An 18,753-nucleotide genomic window follows, 5' to 3' on the forward strand; every position below is an offset into this window, starting at 1 on the left:
CTGGTTTTGCTTTGAGATTGAGTATCACTTTACATGCCCGCAAAAGTGACTATGTTTCCTTCATTCTGGTCCCAGCCTTGGTTGTCCTGATAAGGTGTGCTGGGGTTTCTCCATGGGGCACATTCTTTACAGGATGAAAAAGCTATGAGCAGAGAAGGATGTGTTTTCCTTACCTGCATGGTTTTCTTCTGATTGGCAGCATTGGCATATTACTGATGGTTTGCTCTGAGTTTGGTGTTTTCTTAGTCCTGAAGCTCAGATCCCAGGAAGGCAAACTTTAAAGCTCTCTTAAGGAGTGGGTCTGATGACTACTGAGATGACATCTGAACCAAAACCATGGTCAGTGTACAAGGCTGCTTAAGAAGATCATTGTAGAAGTGCTGTAGGGAAAAGTCTTTTGTGTAATTTAGAAACAGTTGAAGTGGTAAGGTGACATAATTATCAACACTCTTTAAAAATAATGGCAGGAAGTGAATATTTTCATGTGCTTGCTAAATTAAAAGTGCTGTGACCACTCTTAGCTTATGGCTGTTGTAAGGTGAAGCAGGTATTAGAACAGTTTATAGAAAATACTGTGTTCCAGGTTTTGTAACCAAAATGCTCAGAGACTCTTCCATGAAAACCTGTTTATCGCAATTTCACATATAGTTTTAATATGAAAGTTTACATACTGATGCTGTTGCAAGTATATCATATGGATTGTTATAAACTGTGTAATCCATTTTCTAGGAAGTTAAATTATTTTTCATCTTTATCACTTTTGCTTAAAAATGTTAGCTCTAAGAGCTTTAAAACTATTCCCTCACTTGAAGTTTAAGTTGATTTAAAATCAGTAATCATAATGTTCTTTGGTTATATGTTCTCAAAGCAAGTGTTTACTTCAGAGTTGCAGTTCAACTGAGGAGTCCTTCATTTAGCAGTTTGGGGTCTTTGGCCTGTATTCATGAAGCTTTCCACTTCTGGTTTTTGTGAAAACATTTCAGAAGGGCGTTTTTTAATAGAAGGTAGTGTCAGTCTTGAGTACAGTGATATTAGCAAACAAAATTAGAATCTCTTGACTTAAAACTGTTGTCAAAATGTACTTCCTGTATTGGTGCTTAAAAATTAGAGTATGTTCAAGGCACCACCTGCTTAACTCCCCAGCCCAAAAAAAAGTGGCAGCATGAAAGCGTCTTTTACATGACCCTCGGGGTGTCTGAGGTGTTTGTTTTTAAGATATGGAAAAATCTGCATTCTTTGCCTCATTGCTTGGGATGGATGTTTGGAGATACATACTAAAGTAACTGGAAAACCAGTGTCCTGCTTGTTCTGTGCTGGGGACCGGTCAGTTAATTGCCTGGTGTTAGATAATGCATGCAAACAGCTTCCTCTTAAACGCTCGGCGGGACAAGTACAAGAGATGTGGACACGTGTCTAGGGAAAAGGGTAAAGCATACAGAGGCTGTTTTGGGGTATGGTTTGGAGATGGATTATGTCTTTGCTAGTCCTTCAGGTGCCCAGGATGGTCCACAGTGAAGAAATTGTTGAGGGTTGTCACAAGTTACTGTACTAAAAACCTGCATGGCTGGGTTTCTGTACCATGTAGGAAGCAGTGCCGCAAGCCCCTGCTTTCTAGATACACCCACCTTAGATGCTTTACTCTGTGTGCTGGTCTCCAGTGTAGCTGCTGAGGTATACTCAGGATAAATAATGATCGTTTATTCCACGTGCTCTAGCTACCTTTTCATTCGTGGTTTATTTGCCTTTAGTTATATTCTGAGGTAATGGGCAGGAGCTCTGTTAGTGATGCTAATAAATGGTCTTGATGATTTTTGACATTTGTTTTCCCTCTGTTTAGGGAGTGACAATTCCCAGTCAGAGACGCTACGTGTACTACTATAGCTACCTGTTAAAGAATCACCTGGATTACAGACCAGTGGCACTGCTGTTTCACAAGATGATGTTTGAAACAATTCCCATGTTCAGCAGCGGAACTTGCAGTAAGTACCCAGCACCCCGTTCACCTCCGTTAGCTCTCGTAAGGAAACACAGCGGCCTTTGAACTTGGTTTGGTTATGTGATGGTTACCGTTCTGTTATGTGACACGAAGAGCTGCACAACTTGATTGAGGAGATCGTACTTAAACACTTCACGTTCCAAAATCTGCTGGGTTAGTGTGGTCTTATTTGCTAGCATCGTCCTAGATGTAGTAACTTGAGGTCTGTGAAGGACTCATATGGTTGTTTCACTACAGTTTTAAATTGGGAAGTATTTAATGGTTTGAAGATAAGTGATGCCATATATATATATTTGGATATTTGCTCCTTTTATAAAAAGCCTTTTTTTTTTTTTTTTAATATAGCAACTCTTGGGAAACATGAATTGCTGAAAAACATTTGCTTAATGGCGTGTTGGCTTCAAATACAGCAACATCATTCTTCCCATGATGTTTTAAAAAAATAAAAATCGGTTCAACTGGGTAAATATCTAATTCACTCTGGAATAAACTTTTCTTTATATGAAGGCTTGTAAAGTATTAATACACCTGTAAATGATTAATCTGGTTTGCTGATACACAGTGTGTTAGTAAGGAACAGCAGATTCCTTGAAACTTTTGAAGTATAAATACGAATTCACTTCTGCCCTTCTGTCGGCTGCATTACAGGGCAGTAACTGCCTAGTGTTGTGTGTTCGTTTTTTGTTAGTGGAAAAAGTCTTTCTAATGGTTTTGCTATGGGGATTACTGCAGTGTGTAATTAATTCCAGTGCCTCCTGTGGCTTTGATTAAAACTGCACTATTAATATTGTTGTAAGACAGTACCTGAACATGTAATGCACATAAGAAGCAATCAAGCAACTTGCCAAGCTAGCTACTTGTCAGGCTAGCTGTATTTACAGGAGGAGGAGGAAGGGAGGAGCCTCTGCCAAAAAAACTCTGCCTCTAGGGTAGAAGTGTGGAGGTTACAGATTTCTGCAACTACCACTTATTTAATGTTTTGGATAAACTGTGCTGTACTTGCGAAATCAAGCTGCAAGTATGAATTGCTCGCGTGAGCATTAACTCGTTTGTCCGTACCAGGCTGTTAGCATGCTATTTTCACAGCAGGATGTTGGCATAAACAAAAGATTTGCTAAGCACCTGAGAAGACAGAGTAACTATCAACTTCAGCTTCTTTGTGTACCACAATATTTTATGTTTCTGTGGAGTTTTCAGTGATTATTCAGAATGTGAAACCAATGGTCTGTGTTATTTCTTAGTCGTGTTATCTACTGCAACGGTAGTAATTTTACCAACACGATAACTGTAAATCTGACTTCCTTGCTATCTTCCTTCTGTTTTAAAGTCACTGACCAAGCAGAGTCATGCCTCTCGGGCAAAACGAAGGGATGACAGGATTTCATGGCTCTGAGGATTTGAGGGAGATAAGTAGCAGTTTTATAGCTAGCCATTCAGCGAGATAGTGTGGGTAAGGCCTGCACGGACTTCCAGAGCTCTGCAGGGGTAGTTTCAGGGTAGCTCTGGACTCTATGGCAGGGTATGGTTCAGTGTGTATTGTCTAGAGAGCAATCTGCATCTGATTCTAACAGACATCAGGAGCAACTGCAGAAAGACCTCTTCAGATAAGTTTCATTTAATATTTCTGGCTTTCATGCTGGTGTCTGGCAATTTCCAAAGAATATCTGCTTAGGCTGCACCAAAAAAACCTTATAACTTCAGTAGTTACACCTGCAGATTTAATTTGGAAAGTTATCCCATAGCTGGCAGTTTTTTGGTGATGGTGATTTACAGGACAGACTTACAGTCTGTCAGTGCTGGTTGGTTTGTGTATTGATGTTAAATTTTGTCCTTGTTTTTGTTTGTATAACGGTTCTGTTTGTGTGAGTGTAGAAATCAGTTTGTGCTGACATGACTGCCCACTCTGCAATTCAAAGAAGAGATGAGAGAGAATAAAACTTCTCAGTTACGTCCGTATAATAGAGATGAGAGGCAATATGCAAGGAAAAGTCAAGAAGATGTCACTTCATACAGTCGTTTCTTATTATATTAAAGAGAAACAGCAACTTTCTAGGAACCCTATGGTTGCCTGAGTATTGCTACAAAGGACAGAAATATGTTAGGTTGTTTCCAGTAATCTCCAGCAAAGTTTGATGCCCTGCTGTACTTAACTTTTAATAGATGCTTATTTAACTTTCAAAATATAGCTCATGATTGTGATTCTGATACTAATATTGTGCTTTTTGACACTTCAAGACATTTCTTACGAAGTGACACTCTGTTTTGCCATGCAGATCCTCAGTTTGTGGTGTACCAGCTAAAGGTAAAGATATTCACCTCCCCTTCAGGACCCTCAAGACGTGAAGACAAGTATATGTACTTTGAATTCCCTCAACCGTTGCCAGTATGCGGTGATATCAAAGTGGAATTTTTCCACAAACAGAACAAGATGTTGAAAAAGGTTGGTTTTCTTGCTTTTCTGGAAAATGTTGTTGAGCCAATGCTGATGCAGGGCTGGGATGTTGGTTATTCTTCAGTGATGTGTAATCACAGTATTTAATTCTTTGATGTCTAGTTTTCCCAAGGAGAGAATCTACCACAAAATGAAAGCTGGATATTTTGAGAGTTGGTGAGATTGGTACAAAGGTTGGATAAAAATTATACTGGATATCTATTGCAGTCGTTTGGGTAGTAGTGAGTAATCTAATTGAGGAAGAAACATTCTTATGCTAAAAATAGCCTTGCATACTGAGCAAGTTAACTCCAGCTGTTTTCTGCACTAAATTTTCCTAAGGTTTGAGCAAGCGCAGAAGATCCTGTCTGTGTACTGTTGGCCGATGTCTACCCATCTGTCAAATTTGGTTGAATTTCTGAGATAATTGAGTTCCTACGCACTTTCTGAAAGTATCTCTGCAATCTATTCAGCTATCTCTTGGTTCCCAGCTGCAATGCCTTGACAGTAGACATTTAGAGAATTCACTCGGAAGTGAGAATTAGTGTCTCAATTGTGGAAAAAAAAAAATTAATCTAGAACTTGTTTTGACACCAAAGTCAACAGGTTCTTAAAGATGAGTGTTTCATTACTGGGTTTCATTAATTCTGGTGTTTGTGGAGCTAGTTTGCATCTACCAAAGTGAAAGGTGAGGGTGAGACCACATTGATTAAAGGCTACCTTTGTATAGAATCATTTAGGTTGGAAAAGACCTTCAAGATTGTCGAGTCCAACCATAATCCATGCCCACTAAACCATGTTCTGGAGTAAAGAATTTACTACTTAAAATTCTTTATGGATAGTTGCTCACTATTTAATGGATGTTATAAAACTTAAGAGCATCACTGAGTGAATCCTGTGTACAGGCAAAGCATGAAAATAAGAGTGGACTGGGAAACAAGCATAAATGATGAGATAAAACAGTCTCTTATAACTGTGCATGCAGGTTGTACCTGCTAGATATGTGTCTAAATACACATGCATGCTATTTTGTGGGCTTGTTCAGTTACAGGGTATTGTTAGCTAGTTTAATGGTGTAATTTCGTTAGCTGGAAATGTCGTGTTCTGTTGTTTGCTATGCACTGATGTCTGCAAAATTTTTAAACAGTTTCTTAATGCGTATATTTTTTTCTGCCTTTTGTCATGAGATGTTTTACTTGGTCAATGTGGCTATATGCAATACAGAGAACTGCAAAACAAAGCATTTTAAAAGTAGAAATTCTGCTTTAAGTCAACATTAAAATTACTGGTGTTTAAAACTGCAATGCACAGGAGCCAATTTTGCGAATAGACTTTTAAAGGAGCACACAGATAAGCACCGTGGACTAGACATGAGGGATGCAGGGAGGAGATGAAAGAAAACCCAAACATCTGAGACAAGGTCCTGTTTTATCTGGTCTCTGTCCTAGCTTAACTGTGAATTTGTTGTTTCCTTACCATCTTCAATAACACATGGATTGTGAATGGACTTTGTAGGAAGCATTGTGCTGTGCTGTCCCTCCCCAAGTAAGCCCCTGAAACATTAGTGCTCAGCTCAGATGCTGGATCTTGGCTCTGTAGCACCAGGAATGAACTCCTGTATTTGTTTTACCTCTATAGGGAGCACTGAGATCCAGTGACAGCATAAAATAGAGCTCCTCATTATCACATACAATTTCTGTAGCATAAATTCAGTCTTCAGGAGTGTGTAAAATTGTCTACAGAAACGCAGCAAACGTTACTATGCTGTAGTTTCATTTTAGAGTGTCATATCAGCCATGGTTTCATTTCTTAAGAATCTCTTTGTAGTTTGAGTAGCTGGTTGATTTTTTTTTTTTTTTCTTTTTGTCTATTCTTAAGAAGTACCCTTAACTATTCGGGTTCTGTGGATTACAGATAGTGCAGAGATGCTCCTTTTCTTGGTGTTTTTGGACTGCTAGGGCCAAGAAATGCTGACATGGTGAAAGCTCTTCTTTCCACATCTGCAAGCTTTTCTGAGAGATAGAAGCTGTCCCTTCACCAGATGGAAGTCTTTTCTAAAGAAACTGCCTTGGTAATCTGCCTCAAAGATTTGTTGAATCTGGTGTCTAACTGCCCTCAGCCTTGTGTAAGAATGGAGGGCAAAAGAAAGTAGGTATATGGTGGTACACAGTTGTGGTAAGACCACCTCTGTTAGCTCTACTGTGAATGCAGACATGAATGGAGGGCATATGGGACTGGGTCTGTGGATCTTCCCAGATGTAAGCATGTTAGTCTCTTTTACAAAACCACTGCTGAGGTCTTCATATTGAGAATTAGTGAAATATTCCATCTCTGACGTGTGCTTTGGCAGTAGAGGAGATCCTTCCACGTGGTTCTTTTGACAACTTGTTATGTAAAGTGACTAAGATGGGAATAGGGCAAAGGTGAATATTTGTGGCAGAAAACCTACCTTGGCACAAAGTTGAACACATTTCTCTGTACAAGTGTTTCACATCTGTGCCTGTTCCTTTTCTAGATAAACTGACTCTATGCAATTTTTACTCAAAACCCCAAAAGAGAGGGCCTTCCACTGTGGAGACTTGTTGCATTTTGGAGAAGATCACTTCTATGGAATGATCATCTAATTAATGAAGAACAGCGTAGTTAGGAGTAACAGGATCTGATCTTTCAGAGATTCTGGTTTATTCCTGTGTGTTTATGAAAGCTGGAATTACAGGTCTGTTGCCTGTCACTGCTTCTTGCTCTTCCAAGGTTTTCTGTTAGCAGATTTATAGGTAGCTGCCAATCTGCATTTTAACTTTCTGTAAGAAACCTAATCAGAAAACTAACAACGTTAATTAAAAGTGCAATTCTCAATCCATTCTGGGCCTTAGGCTGGAAAATGGCCATGTCTCATCTCTGGGGAAAAAGGAAACTTCTGTGTCCTCCTCCCGGGTCTGGTTTGGTGTTTGATACCACTGATCTCAGCTAAGTGCTCCAGATTTGCTCACCTGTACTTGCTTTCAAATTTCTTAATTCTCTGAAGAACAGTAGCAGAACTCTCTAGTGTGGAGGGTCCTCCTCAACTTTGATCAAGCTCTTCTTGGATAAAATTATTGTGCATGAAACAAAACAAACTTGAATGACCAAATGACTTTAAGCATGTAGCATTGCAGTGCCAATGTGAAATTTAAAGCAGTCAAGTGTCATGGGGTTTTTAATGGCAAAACTTAATTTAAGCAAATTTGGTGGCTAGGGAGAGCTGGCCTCAGCCAAAGGATTATTGGTGCTGGTGAGAAGATGTTGGTAAGAGGGTGACTGCTTTGAAAAAGTTACCCTGTTTCAGCTCTTCCATAATCTGTTCCACCTGGCATCAGTAGTAAGTCCACAGTTTTTGGTCTTTTCTTGTCTAATAAAGTTGTTTATTCTTGGACCGTTTCTTCAGTATGATATGGCTGCTTCCTTTCAAGAATGAAATGCATGCTGATATGAGAACAAAATGGTTTGAGGCTTGAGTACAGTTATGTATAAATTTTTGATGGATAGAATTTAGTAATTTGGTTGGTAGGGGGGGTTGGGGCTGAGCATTTTTTTTTGTCTGACTTGTAGCTTGGCTATTCTTCCATCTCAGACTGCTGCTGTAGTCTCTCTAGGTTTGCACTTCCATGTATCTGTGTGACGCTTTTTTCTTCCAGTTACTGATGTTGACATGATAATCTTAAAGAGAGTATTCTTATATCACTTGGTTCAATGAGAGTCTGTTTAAAAATAACACAGAAGCTCTCGTAATATTCTGCCTGCAGAGCCTGGGGGTAAAGGAAACCTTTTTCTGGAGTCCTCCCAGTACAGATGAGAGGGAAACGGTGGTGTGGGTTTTTTTCTAAGTCACTGCTGTTCTATACCCAGACTGTAGCGTAGGCAGGGCTGACAGCACTGTTTCAGCTGTTGGGTATGCCATTTCATCTTTTGAGTCTGTATAGATAAGTTTTGCTACACAGTTCAAGAGAACTTTGGGTGGTGATTGCTGTTTAGCAAACACTGAAGAATGAACTCTGAAAATGTCAAAAGACTTTAATCGTTGATTTGAAAATGGTACAAGAAGGTCCGTTCAGCCGTGACTACAGGAAGGCTGTGAGGCCAGCATGGAACTGGTTGAAACATGGTCTCCATCTTCTGATTGCTGGATAGCATCTCCAAAACCCTTAGCTGGTGCTGCAAAGTGATTATAAGTGCCTGTAGATTTCTCCACAAAATTAAACTCTCAGGAGTATATGGGAACTCCTAGCTGATGCCTTAATGATCTTGGATTTGGATCTCAGTTTGCAGTTAGAAGCAGATATTGGCTCTAGAGTGAGGTTTATTTTTCTGTCAGTCTGAGAACTGAAAAACTGCACAAGGTAGGGTTAAGTATTGTATGTCAAAATAGCGTGATTAAATCAGCTTCTATCTCAAGTGTCTGATACTCTACCGTAGATTTTATGATACAGATTTGGTATGGGAAGAAATATATCTGTGATTTTTTTAAGGCAGATGCCAGTGATGTAACTGGAAGTGAAGCAAGACACATTCAGAAAAAGCCTCTAGCTAATACTTGTTTTCAGAAGCCTATTCATTAAATTGTGTTCTTGTGAGCACTTGATCTGGTATTCTGATTTGCTATATAAAACCCAAGTTCAGTTCATGCCTTGATTTTTAAAATCGCTGTCTTTGGCCCATATTACATCAACTTTCTTCATTGTCTCCCATGAAATATCTTGGAGCCTGATGCTTTAGCTGAAGCTGGCTGAATCCTCACTTTGAATAACAAGTTTTGTTTTTCAGTGAAAGCACTGACACAGTTACCAACCTTAAGAGTCAATTCCAAAAAACATGACCAAGTCTTCCCTCAATTTGAGCAGCCGTGCTGTGTTCCAGTACCCATGAGCTTAGTTTATTAAGCTAATTAAGTTAGTATAGTGGGAAAGGAAGGAAAATAACTTGATGCTTTGAAAATCTGGAGGGAGATAAAAGGATAAATGACCAGCTCAGCCAAGTTTTTTTGTTTAGTTTGAGTCCCTGAAGACCTCTGCAAATTTATCCCAAGGAAAACAGAGTAAAAGATGTCTAGTGAGAAGTTTGTTGCCTGTCTTGTCTTCTCCAGATTCTATCAGTAAAGCTGAGTCCTCGCAGTTGCTTGTTCAGGCAGGCCCTTAAGTGCCAAGTAAATCTTTCCTGGTTCTGCTCCACCTGATGAAGTTTAAGGTGAGGCGTGACAAGACCATGCCTCCTGCTTCTGCTGGCATTGGTTTACATCCAGTGGCCTTGTTTGCTTTGGCACTGCTTTCCTCCAGAGCTGCTTCAGCACTATTGATAATAGGTATTTTTCATCCATCTGCTGCAGTGTGTTCAACAGCTTTGTCCTCTCTTCTGCTGACCTCACTGCCGGTGTCGTGTGGCACTGAGGACCAGCACCAAAGTGCATTGCTGCTTCTGCGTTGTGGTCCTGAAGAAGGATGAAATGTAGTGGTACCGTTACCCCAACTACAAGAGGTGGGATGTCCCTGAACTGTGGTCGTGGTGTGGAAAGGCGCTTTCTTCTCTAAACCTTCACTGGAAGGATGGCCTCTTCACCAGTTGTGAGACTGCAGGTGGTATATCCACCTGCTTACAGAGCTGTCGGGTGCTGGAAACATCAGCTCAGGCTTGCCTTTTCCTGCTCTTTATTGCAGGCAGCACCTGGACTCCAAAGTGCTCTTGTTCTGCAGCTGGAAAGCTGATGCCATTGGTTGTTTCTGTTTTGACCTGAACTAGTCTTTTGGTTTGAGCAGGAGTAGCCGTCTCATCTCCTTGGAGGACTATGTATCTTTTGAGGGACTCATCATGTGAGCATAGGAGGAGCCTGGACCAGGTGACCCTGAAGATGTCTCCTTGGGGATTTTGCCTACTGCCACTTTCTTCATGAGACATCAGCAGGCAGACTGATGACTCGGAGCATTACAGCAGAATAAACCTTCTTGCCCAGGATGTCCATCCTGTACTTCCAGATCCAGGGGTGGGTGTTTTTAAGACTGTTTCTGAGGTAGTATTAGTGAAGAAGAGGAGGATGCTAAGTGTATTGAGCAGTTTGGGCCTGGCAAGAACCTGCTGACTGCTGCCTTGCATGGATGGGCTCCAACAAGGCTTCTTCATAGATGTGATGGCTTGAAGGGACTTGGTGGCAGTGGCAAACATCTGTTAGTCTCCCAAGACAACTGTAATTACAGCATGTTAATTTGGTAGATTAACTTGATTCCCAAAGGTACTGGAGAGGCATGCATTGAAGTGGATAACTTCTTAACTACCAGAAGTGTTTCTGACTGAATTATTTAACTTTTGTCTTTGCCGTTGCACTTCCTTACAGGCTGGGGGTCTCTTAAGTTCTTGTAGAAATGCACACAAGCTGGAAGTATTTTTGTATGCTTTACCTAAAATACTGAAAATGGATCTACTGAACTTTGGTAGAGAAGGCAGGTAGAAGTTCTTTCATCAGACGCTTCTGAATTCCCAGTATTTGTGTGTGTATGTGGTTTTATTAATTTGTGAGGAAGAAGAATGGAAGTTAAGCAGTACTCCAGCTCTTCCCTGCCCCCTTCTTGTTGGCCCCAGAAAGTGTTGTGAAATTTTGCTGGTGCCAAATTGCCTGCAGCAAGGAGGCATGCTCATATGATATGCACTAGAACCACTTCTGTTCCACCTCTGATTCCTCCCTTACTTACCAGCAGAGGTGAATAGCTAGGAAGATGGGGCAGGACCTGGGTTTTCCAATAAGAAACTGGAATTAGATCTCTCTGGTAAACCAAAGTATGTAAATTAGCTGGTTTGTTTACTGGTCCTGTATAGTACCAAGGAATGTTAGATTTTGGTATGTGCTAGCTTTGTCACCCTTGCAGCTTTAACCAAAATGCAGAAATACTAACTATTGTGGGAAGGCTGGCCATTTGCACTTTGGATCTTTTGCCTGAGAACTCAAATCAGAGTAAAACAGGTTTCATTTGTAAAGAGGAAGTACATGTAGCTCGGTTTCAGATGGAGCACTGCTTAATGTGCTAGTCAGGACCAGCCTGCTAATGGTAGTTGATCTTGGAAACATCAACTCTTGACTGATAAAAGTGTGGCAAGTGATGGAAAACTAGAACAAGAGCTTTCAGCGCATCGTATGGAGCTGTTTAGCTGAGAGCTTAAAGGTGAAGTTCCTGGGCATGCCATTTTCAGGGATTGTCTGGCCAAGAGCAAAATGTTGCTGCTTGTTCAGTAGCACATATGGAAATAGACACTCACAATGACCCTGCTAGTCATAAGAAGCGTGTAATATACTGGCTGATACCAGCTAGTTTTCCAGTGACTTTTTAAAAATCACTGATACATTTGTATTTTGCCTCTTTATGCAGGTATACCTGTTGCAGTGTTATAGTGGATAATCTAACTTGCACCTTTGCAGCTGTTGATGGTCATCTGTCAAGTTCTGCTTAAGTTGAATATCTTAAATTGTCAGTGCCTCATCTTCTCATTAAAAACTTCCTGCTGAGTAGAAGGACAGCAGACAGTTTCAGAGTCTGACTTGCTCTTAGTACCAGCAAACATCTGACTGGTAGAAACCGTCTCCATGAAGCAGTAATGAATCCGCTGCAATAGGAGTCCTGTATTTGCAGGGTGGTTTTATTCAATTACAGCTATTTCTGTATAAAAACAAAGCATTCTGTTATGCAGGAAGCTATGGGGGAGGATGTTCTCTATTGATAAATACCACTTGCCTAAGCTGGTTTGCACAGGTTGTCTGTTGGGTTTGGCTACTGCTTGGCAAGGTATGAGCAAAAAAAATCTCTATGCCTTGTGATTACAAGTTTAACACTTGTTTAATTTATTGTCATCTGCTTTATTTGTAGGTATGATAGATTGTTTTAAAAACCAACTTTTGATAAGGAGTGACTTCTGAAAGCTTAATTGGTTAAAATTGAGTTTGATTAATGCAGATTTTTGCATATTGTCTAGGACAATTGGTGAAAATGTCTTTGCATGTAATGTAATCAATGATGTACTGTTGTCCGAACAAGTTTTGTCTGATACTAGCAATTTGGTCTTGACCAGATGATGATATTAGTCTAATTAATGTGCCACTAGTCAATACTAAAGCAAGCTTGTTCTTTGTGTTCTTCCTTCCCCAGGACAAAATGTTTCACTTTTGGGTAAATACATTCTTCATAGGACTGGATGAAAATTCAGACAAAGTAGAAAATGGAAGTCTAGTTGCAGATCAGGAACTTGATGGTATTTTCAGTACAGAGCGCTCAGATAATGATAAGGAATATTTAATCCTTACATTAACAAAAAATGATCTAGACAAAGCAAATAAAGACAAAGCCAACAGATATTTCTCTCCAAACTTCAAGGTCAGTATATATTATGTGTAAACAAAGCTGAAAAGCTGCATGACGTTATCTCATTTGTCTGTCTTGCCTTATGGAGGAACCATTTGAAACTGTTATCTATGTAGAAATTGAATTAATGTATTAGTATTGCCACCTAGCAATAGCTTCTAACCTTGTAAGTTCATCTGCTTTTTGGGAAGTCGATAGATGTTGAGAGACTGAGTAAAGGATTAGGGTTGGTTTAGGTATTTATCAAAGCCATTAGAGACGTGTAGTAGGAGACTCGGAGACGCAGGTAGCATCTTTCCTCTACCAGCTGCATTGCCATGAGCTCTGAGCTTTACACAGTAATTCCAGAATTGGTGTGCAGAGGTGCCTGCTTGACAGGAATACCTTAACCTGTAAGTTTAGCTTTGAGGAATATGAGCCATTGCCAGCACTGTTTTTAAAAATGAAAAAGGCATTTTTGAGAATTGCACTGTTTTCTAATTTTCTCATAAGTATCAGTTAGACCCCAGCAGTGCTTGTTTGAAGGTAATGGTCATAGTTGCTTGTTGGAATGTTGCTTGGATCAGACTTTTAACACACACACACACACACGCACACACAAAAGTCACCAGTAATAGTCTTTTGTTCATTCCTGTGCACTCTTATTACAATCTCTTTTTATGCTCGCAGAGGTCTAGAAGGTAAGACGGTTGAAAAGCTTAATGCGGCATGGCCTGCTGCAGTGGTGCATCCTGCTGCTGTAACTCAAGAGAACCAGTGGTTGGTGCAGATATGCAGAACTCCTTCAGCTGGGCTTGAAAAACCTGCTGCTTTGCCAGTTCTTTATTTTGTCAGAGGTGGTAGGGACAGACTGGCTAACCTCAGAAGAGCTCTTTCTTTATTTCCTTCTCCAGAGCAGAGAGAGGAGCACTTGTGTGATTCAGTGTAGCGAAAGGAGCCATGCTGTTAAAAATTGCATTGTTACCTGTGCTCGGTTAAAGTCCAGGTTCCCTTTTTAAATGTTGTTTTTTCCTTTCCCAGGTGAAGCTATTTTTCACAAAAACAGTAGAAGAGCCATCAAATCCAGAGGCTAGCAGTTCAACTTCTGTAACACCAGATGTTAGTGACAATGAACCTGATCATTATAGATACTCTGACACCACTGACTCTGATCCAGAGAATGAACCTTTTGATGAAGATCAGCATACGCAGATTACAAAAGTCTGAATATTTTTTTTATCGGAGATAAAAAAAAACACACAAAAAAAAAACAACCACGAAGAGCGACAAACTTGAATAAACTGAAAAAAGGACCTTTTTAAATGGCAAAAAGACATAGTGTCAGATTACCGATTATAGGAACAATTCTTTCCTGACCAATCTTGTTTTGCCCTATAAATCTACAGGGTTTGACACTTGTCCAGTTGGGAAAAAAAAAAGGTTACGTAGGTCTGATATGTAAATACCTTTTTGTGTCAAAAGGACATTAAAACTTCAATTAGGAACTATAAACATGGCACTTTCCCATTTTATTCCAGTTTTATAAAAGTGGAGACAGACCTAATGTGTATACGTAGGAATTTTTCCTTTTGTGTTCTGTCACCAAACGAAGTTTCAGAAATATACAGGTTCACATCCTGCCCCTTTTTTTGCACTTGTGTGGCAACAGAAAAGTCTGCAGTTGGCTAAGAGATGTTTCTAGAAGGTTTTACTACATTCTAATGCATGTATTTTGGATGGGGGATGGAAAGTAATGCTCAGAAAGGAATATTATAGTCTGCTGGAGCTTGGCCTGTGTACCATATCCGGCTATTTACATGCACCTTTCTTTAGCATGCTACTGTAATTCATCCTGGACAATTGAAGAGTCGCCGCTGTCACTGCTTGTTGTTTGTGCATTTTATTTTTTTAAGTGTAATGGTGCTAGAAAAGGCAGCTAGAGGGAGTGATTCTGTATAGGGGTACAGGAATGAACCTTCACAACATCCTAAAGACCCGCAAATGAAGGGAGAAAAATTACTGGGGTCACAGAAAGGAAACACAGCAACAATGACTTAACCATACAAATGTGGAGGCTATCAACTAAAATATGGGCTTGAAACAAATTGTTACAAAATTTGACAATGATATATTAATTTTTTTCTGAATTGTAATGGCTGCTCCATCTCCTGTGTAATCAAGGCCAGTGCTAAAAGTCAGATGCTATTAGTGCATACATCAGTCAACATCTTACGTTTATATTATTAGTTTTTCAATCATATTCCTGCTGTGAATACTTCATATGCTGCCTTGCAAGCTTTTTTCTCATTAATAGAAAAATATTTTGTAATGGTGCACAGGAAATTTCAATTGGAGATTCTCCAGGTTAGTGTTTGTTTTGAAGAGTTATGATGCATTTATTCAATCAAACCTCTGTCAGCCGTTCCACCCCTTTGACCTTACACATTCTATTACAATGAGTTTTGCAGTTTTGCACACTTTTTTAAAAAATGTCATTAACTGTTAGGGAGTTTTACTTGAATACTCAGTACCTATGATGTTTTAAAAACAGACATTACACGTGATAGAGAGGAAACCAGTGTTGCAGTAAATTCTCAACGCTGTGTGTATATGAAGATGTGTACTTTTAAAAAGCAGAGCGTGTCCCAAATATATTGTTTGCTACTGAAAAAAAAAAAAAACCTACCAAAAAACCCAAATGACCCAACAAATTAGATTTCTAAACTAGCAGTGTTGTATTATTTGTTCGTAGGGATATAGCCAGGAGTTGGGCTTGAGATTCACTTTTGGTATATAATTGACATGCCCAGACTGCAGATGACTTAAGAGTACAACTACTGTTGCATACAAATGTGAAGTAGCTGACAAAATTGTTCTCTCTAAAGTATGCCATGAATAGCTGTCCCCAAATTGATACTTTTTTTAGGATGTAATACACCTCTCCCCTTTTAATTAACTTATTGGTGCTGACATTGAAGTTCATTAGCTGTGTTCTCGCCTAGATAACAACTGTGTATGGAATCTGTAAGGGCCCTGTACAGCAGCATTAATGGTAAGAATTTGAATGAGACAAGGCAGGACTTCCAGTAGTTACTATTGGTAAACGAAGGTATAAAGTGCTTTTTTTTTTTTTTTTTTTTCCAGTATCTGTTGGTCAATTTTGCTCATCAGATTCATGATTCTAACTTCTAACAAAGCTGATAAATACTTTCTGACTTATAGGTTTAATTAGACTTTAATAGCTTAATGGATCAAGATTGCTGGTTCCAGTGCTCATTATTCCCACTGTTATTGACGAGCAGGAGTTGGTTACCTTGGGACGTGACGTTTAACTCTTACCCTTCGAATCATGTTTCACCTTGTCTGTGTTTTAACAGTTGAGAGTTGTGTTGGCTAATAAACAAAAATGTTCATGCTTTAAAAGTATTCGGATATTGACACTGCTGCGTGTCCCACTTTGGATAATAAAAATTGGATTGGTGCGGTTCCGGTATGTAACGCTGAGGGCCGGATTGGAAATCATGATGCGATGGGCTTTTGCACTGTTATTTTTCCTTTGGAATGTGAAGGTTGGAATGAGGGTTTTGATTTTTTTGAATGTTTCGATGTCTTTGAGAAGCCTTGCTTACATTTTATGGTGTAGTCATTGGAAATGGAAAAATGGCATTATATATATATATTATATATATAAATATATATTATACATACTCTCCTATACTTTATTTCAGTTACGACCCCCATAGAAGTTGACAAGAATTACTATGACTGAAAGGTTTTTGAGTCCTTATTAAAACTTTATTTATGACAGTATTCATAATTAGCTTGAACTGCATTCTGTAGGTAATCTTTCCTTGAGTTTCTGGACTGTATGCTTAAACCTTTTTGGATGTGCAACAGCTTACATGTCTGAAACTACTTGAAGGCATCACTTCGGTAAGAGCTTACTGTTAGGCCCTGAAGCATCCCCTAGTCATTGGTAGCCCCACTCAAAATATTTGCCACAGCTATTAAAGGGCAGTTGTATAAATAGCGTCTGGATTCGTTCCTGTGGCACACATTGTAAACTGAAGTGGAGTTTACATGCAGCATCAAATGTTTCAGCTTTCAAAAAAAAAAGAAAAAAAATTAAAAAAATAGGATGCTAGTGTGCAAGTTCCATGTTTAGTCATAGCAAATGTGTGCAATATGTTAACGATGCCTGTGGTTGCCACGAAGTGCCTCGTTTACCTTTTAAATACTGTTAGAAAGTGTCATGCATGCAGATGGATGGGGTGGAACTGTGCACTAAAAGGGGCTCCAACTGCAGTGTTTGGCAGAGCTGCCTTTCTCTGCCAGTTCAAATTTTCAGTCTGTTTTCATATAGCATATATATATATAGATACTAAAAGAAAAAAAAAAAAATCAGTCTGTTAAGCAGCCTTACTCTGATTCAGCCTCTTCAAATACTATTGTGCTGTGCAACAGTGGCTCTGTGTGTAATGCTATGCACTGAGAATACACAAAAACCAAGTATGACATGTACAGGTAATGCCTCATACAAATCAGATGTCCGTTTGTTATTGTGTTTAACAACCCTTTATCTCTTAGTGTTAAAACTCCACTTAAAACTGATTAAAGTCTCATTCTTGTCACTGTGTGGGTGTTTTATTGAAGTATTTTGAGTATGGAAATGGTCAGTTAAAATATTTTGCTTGTAAGCCATGACATTTTGAGCATGATTGTTAGAGCAAAGGATGCTCCTTGTGTGTCAAGGGATTTTAAGGGAACTGCAGCTTAAAACCCTTTTATGTTCAGAAGCTTTAAACAAGTGTAGGCATTGGAAGTGCAGATTGTGTGCAGGGAGATCAAACCTTTTACCGTGATACTGTCATGGTGAGATGCAGGACTGCTTTCCTGGGGAACTAAACCATTTTTAGTCTGCAAATAAGAGAACTCTTTCCAAAGTGCAAAATTTTTAATGTTGACCAGTGCATCTCCAGCAAAATGAGACGCGAGTCAAACCTGGGAAGTCTTTTCCTAAAGTAGCTTTAAATCGGCAATGAGATGTGTTTTTCCCCGGTGGAAAGTGGGAAGGTGTATTGAGTATGTAGTTTGGGGTTTCTTCTGTTCTTGTTGCTCATCTGTTTTCAAACTGGACTTTAAACCAGCACTTTGTTTGAAGCATACGTGGTGTTCTCAGTTTGTGACAGGGTTACCCTTCCAGCCTCCAGGAAAGAGAGACCGATAGCCTCTGCGTTTCTAGTGATGGCAAGGAACCCGGGCGCTGTTCTGAGTCCCAGGGATGCTGAACCGGGTTACTTTAGGTAGCTCTTGTTATTCCTCCTTCCTTCCTGCTGGTGTTCATATCAGCCCCGTATCAACATCTGGCTGAGCATCTCCAAAGAGTGTGCGTATCAAGTAGAGGTTGGGTGCTGCGGCCTGTTCTGCTCTTTGGTGGTAAGAGGAGTAGAAAGTAGTTTTGGTGCTTTACGGGGGTGGAGTGTTTGCCAGCTGTGTCTGGCCCTTTCAGGTGAATGACACAGTTAAGGGGTTTACACCATTTTAATAAAACAGCAGGTTGTAGTACCCAATCTGTTAATACATGTTCTTTTTTTGGGGGTAAGCTTGTTTTTCATCCAGAAAATGAAAGTGGAGTGGGAAGGTGTAGAAAGGAAGGTTGGGAAGCTTTAAGGAAAGTAGTCTGGACGGTGTTCAATATGTTGAGTAGCTTTTATAAATATAGAGATCTGTATATACGAAGGGATTCTAGTCTGAAGACAGGTGAAAAGTGCTGTTGCAATGTTGTATTTGACTTACATTCTTGTCCTGTTGACTAAAAGTCCCATGCTCCAGTCCTTAGCAGCTAAAAGCTGCTTCCATAAAAAAATGTTCATTTTTTTCCATTTACAGCTAAGCATACGATTGCTCTGGTGACTAATGTGATAATTGCACTTCCCAGGATCGTGCTGGGTGCCTGTATGGGGGACACTCCCGTG

At 39.7% G+C, this 18,753-nt stretch overlaps 1 protein-coding gene across 1 annotated transcript in view; it reads left to right on the forward strand.

The window, feature by feature from the left end:
- The window catches only part of PTEN (phosphatase and tensin homolog), a 49,543-nt gene extending 32,134 nt beyond the window's left edge, over positions 1–17,409 (forward strand). Inside the window, exons 6-9 of the mRNA XM_049810196.1 lie at positions 1,838–1,979; positions 4,270–4,436; positions 12,587–12,811; positions 13,820–17,409. Coding sequence (XP_049666153.1) covers positions 1,838–1,979; positions 4,270–4,436; positions 12,587–12,811; positions 13,820–14,005 — 720 coding nt within the window. The 3' untranslated portion in view covers positions 14,006–17,409. The remainder of the gene's footprint in view (positions 1–1,837; positions 1,980–4,269; positions 4,437–12,586; positions 12,812–13,819) is intronic.
- Positions 17,410–18,753: the final 1,344 nt, after the last annotated feature.

Source organism: Accipiter gentilis, chromosome 9, assembly GCF_929443795.1.
Source record: "Accipiter gentilis chromosome 9, bAccGen1.1, whole genome shotgun sequence".
Classification (NCBI taxonomy): Eukaryota; Metazoa; Chordata; class Aves; order Accipitriformes; family Accipitridae; genus Astur; species Astur gentilis.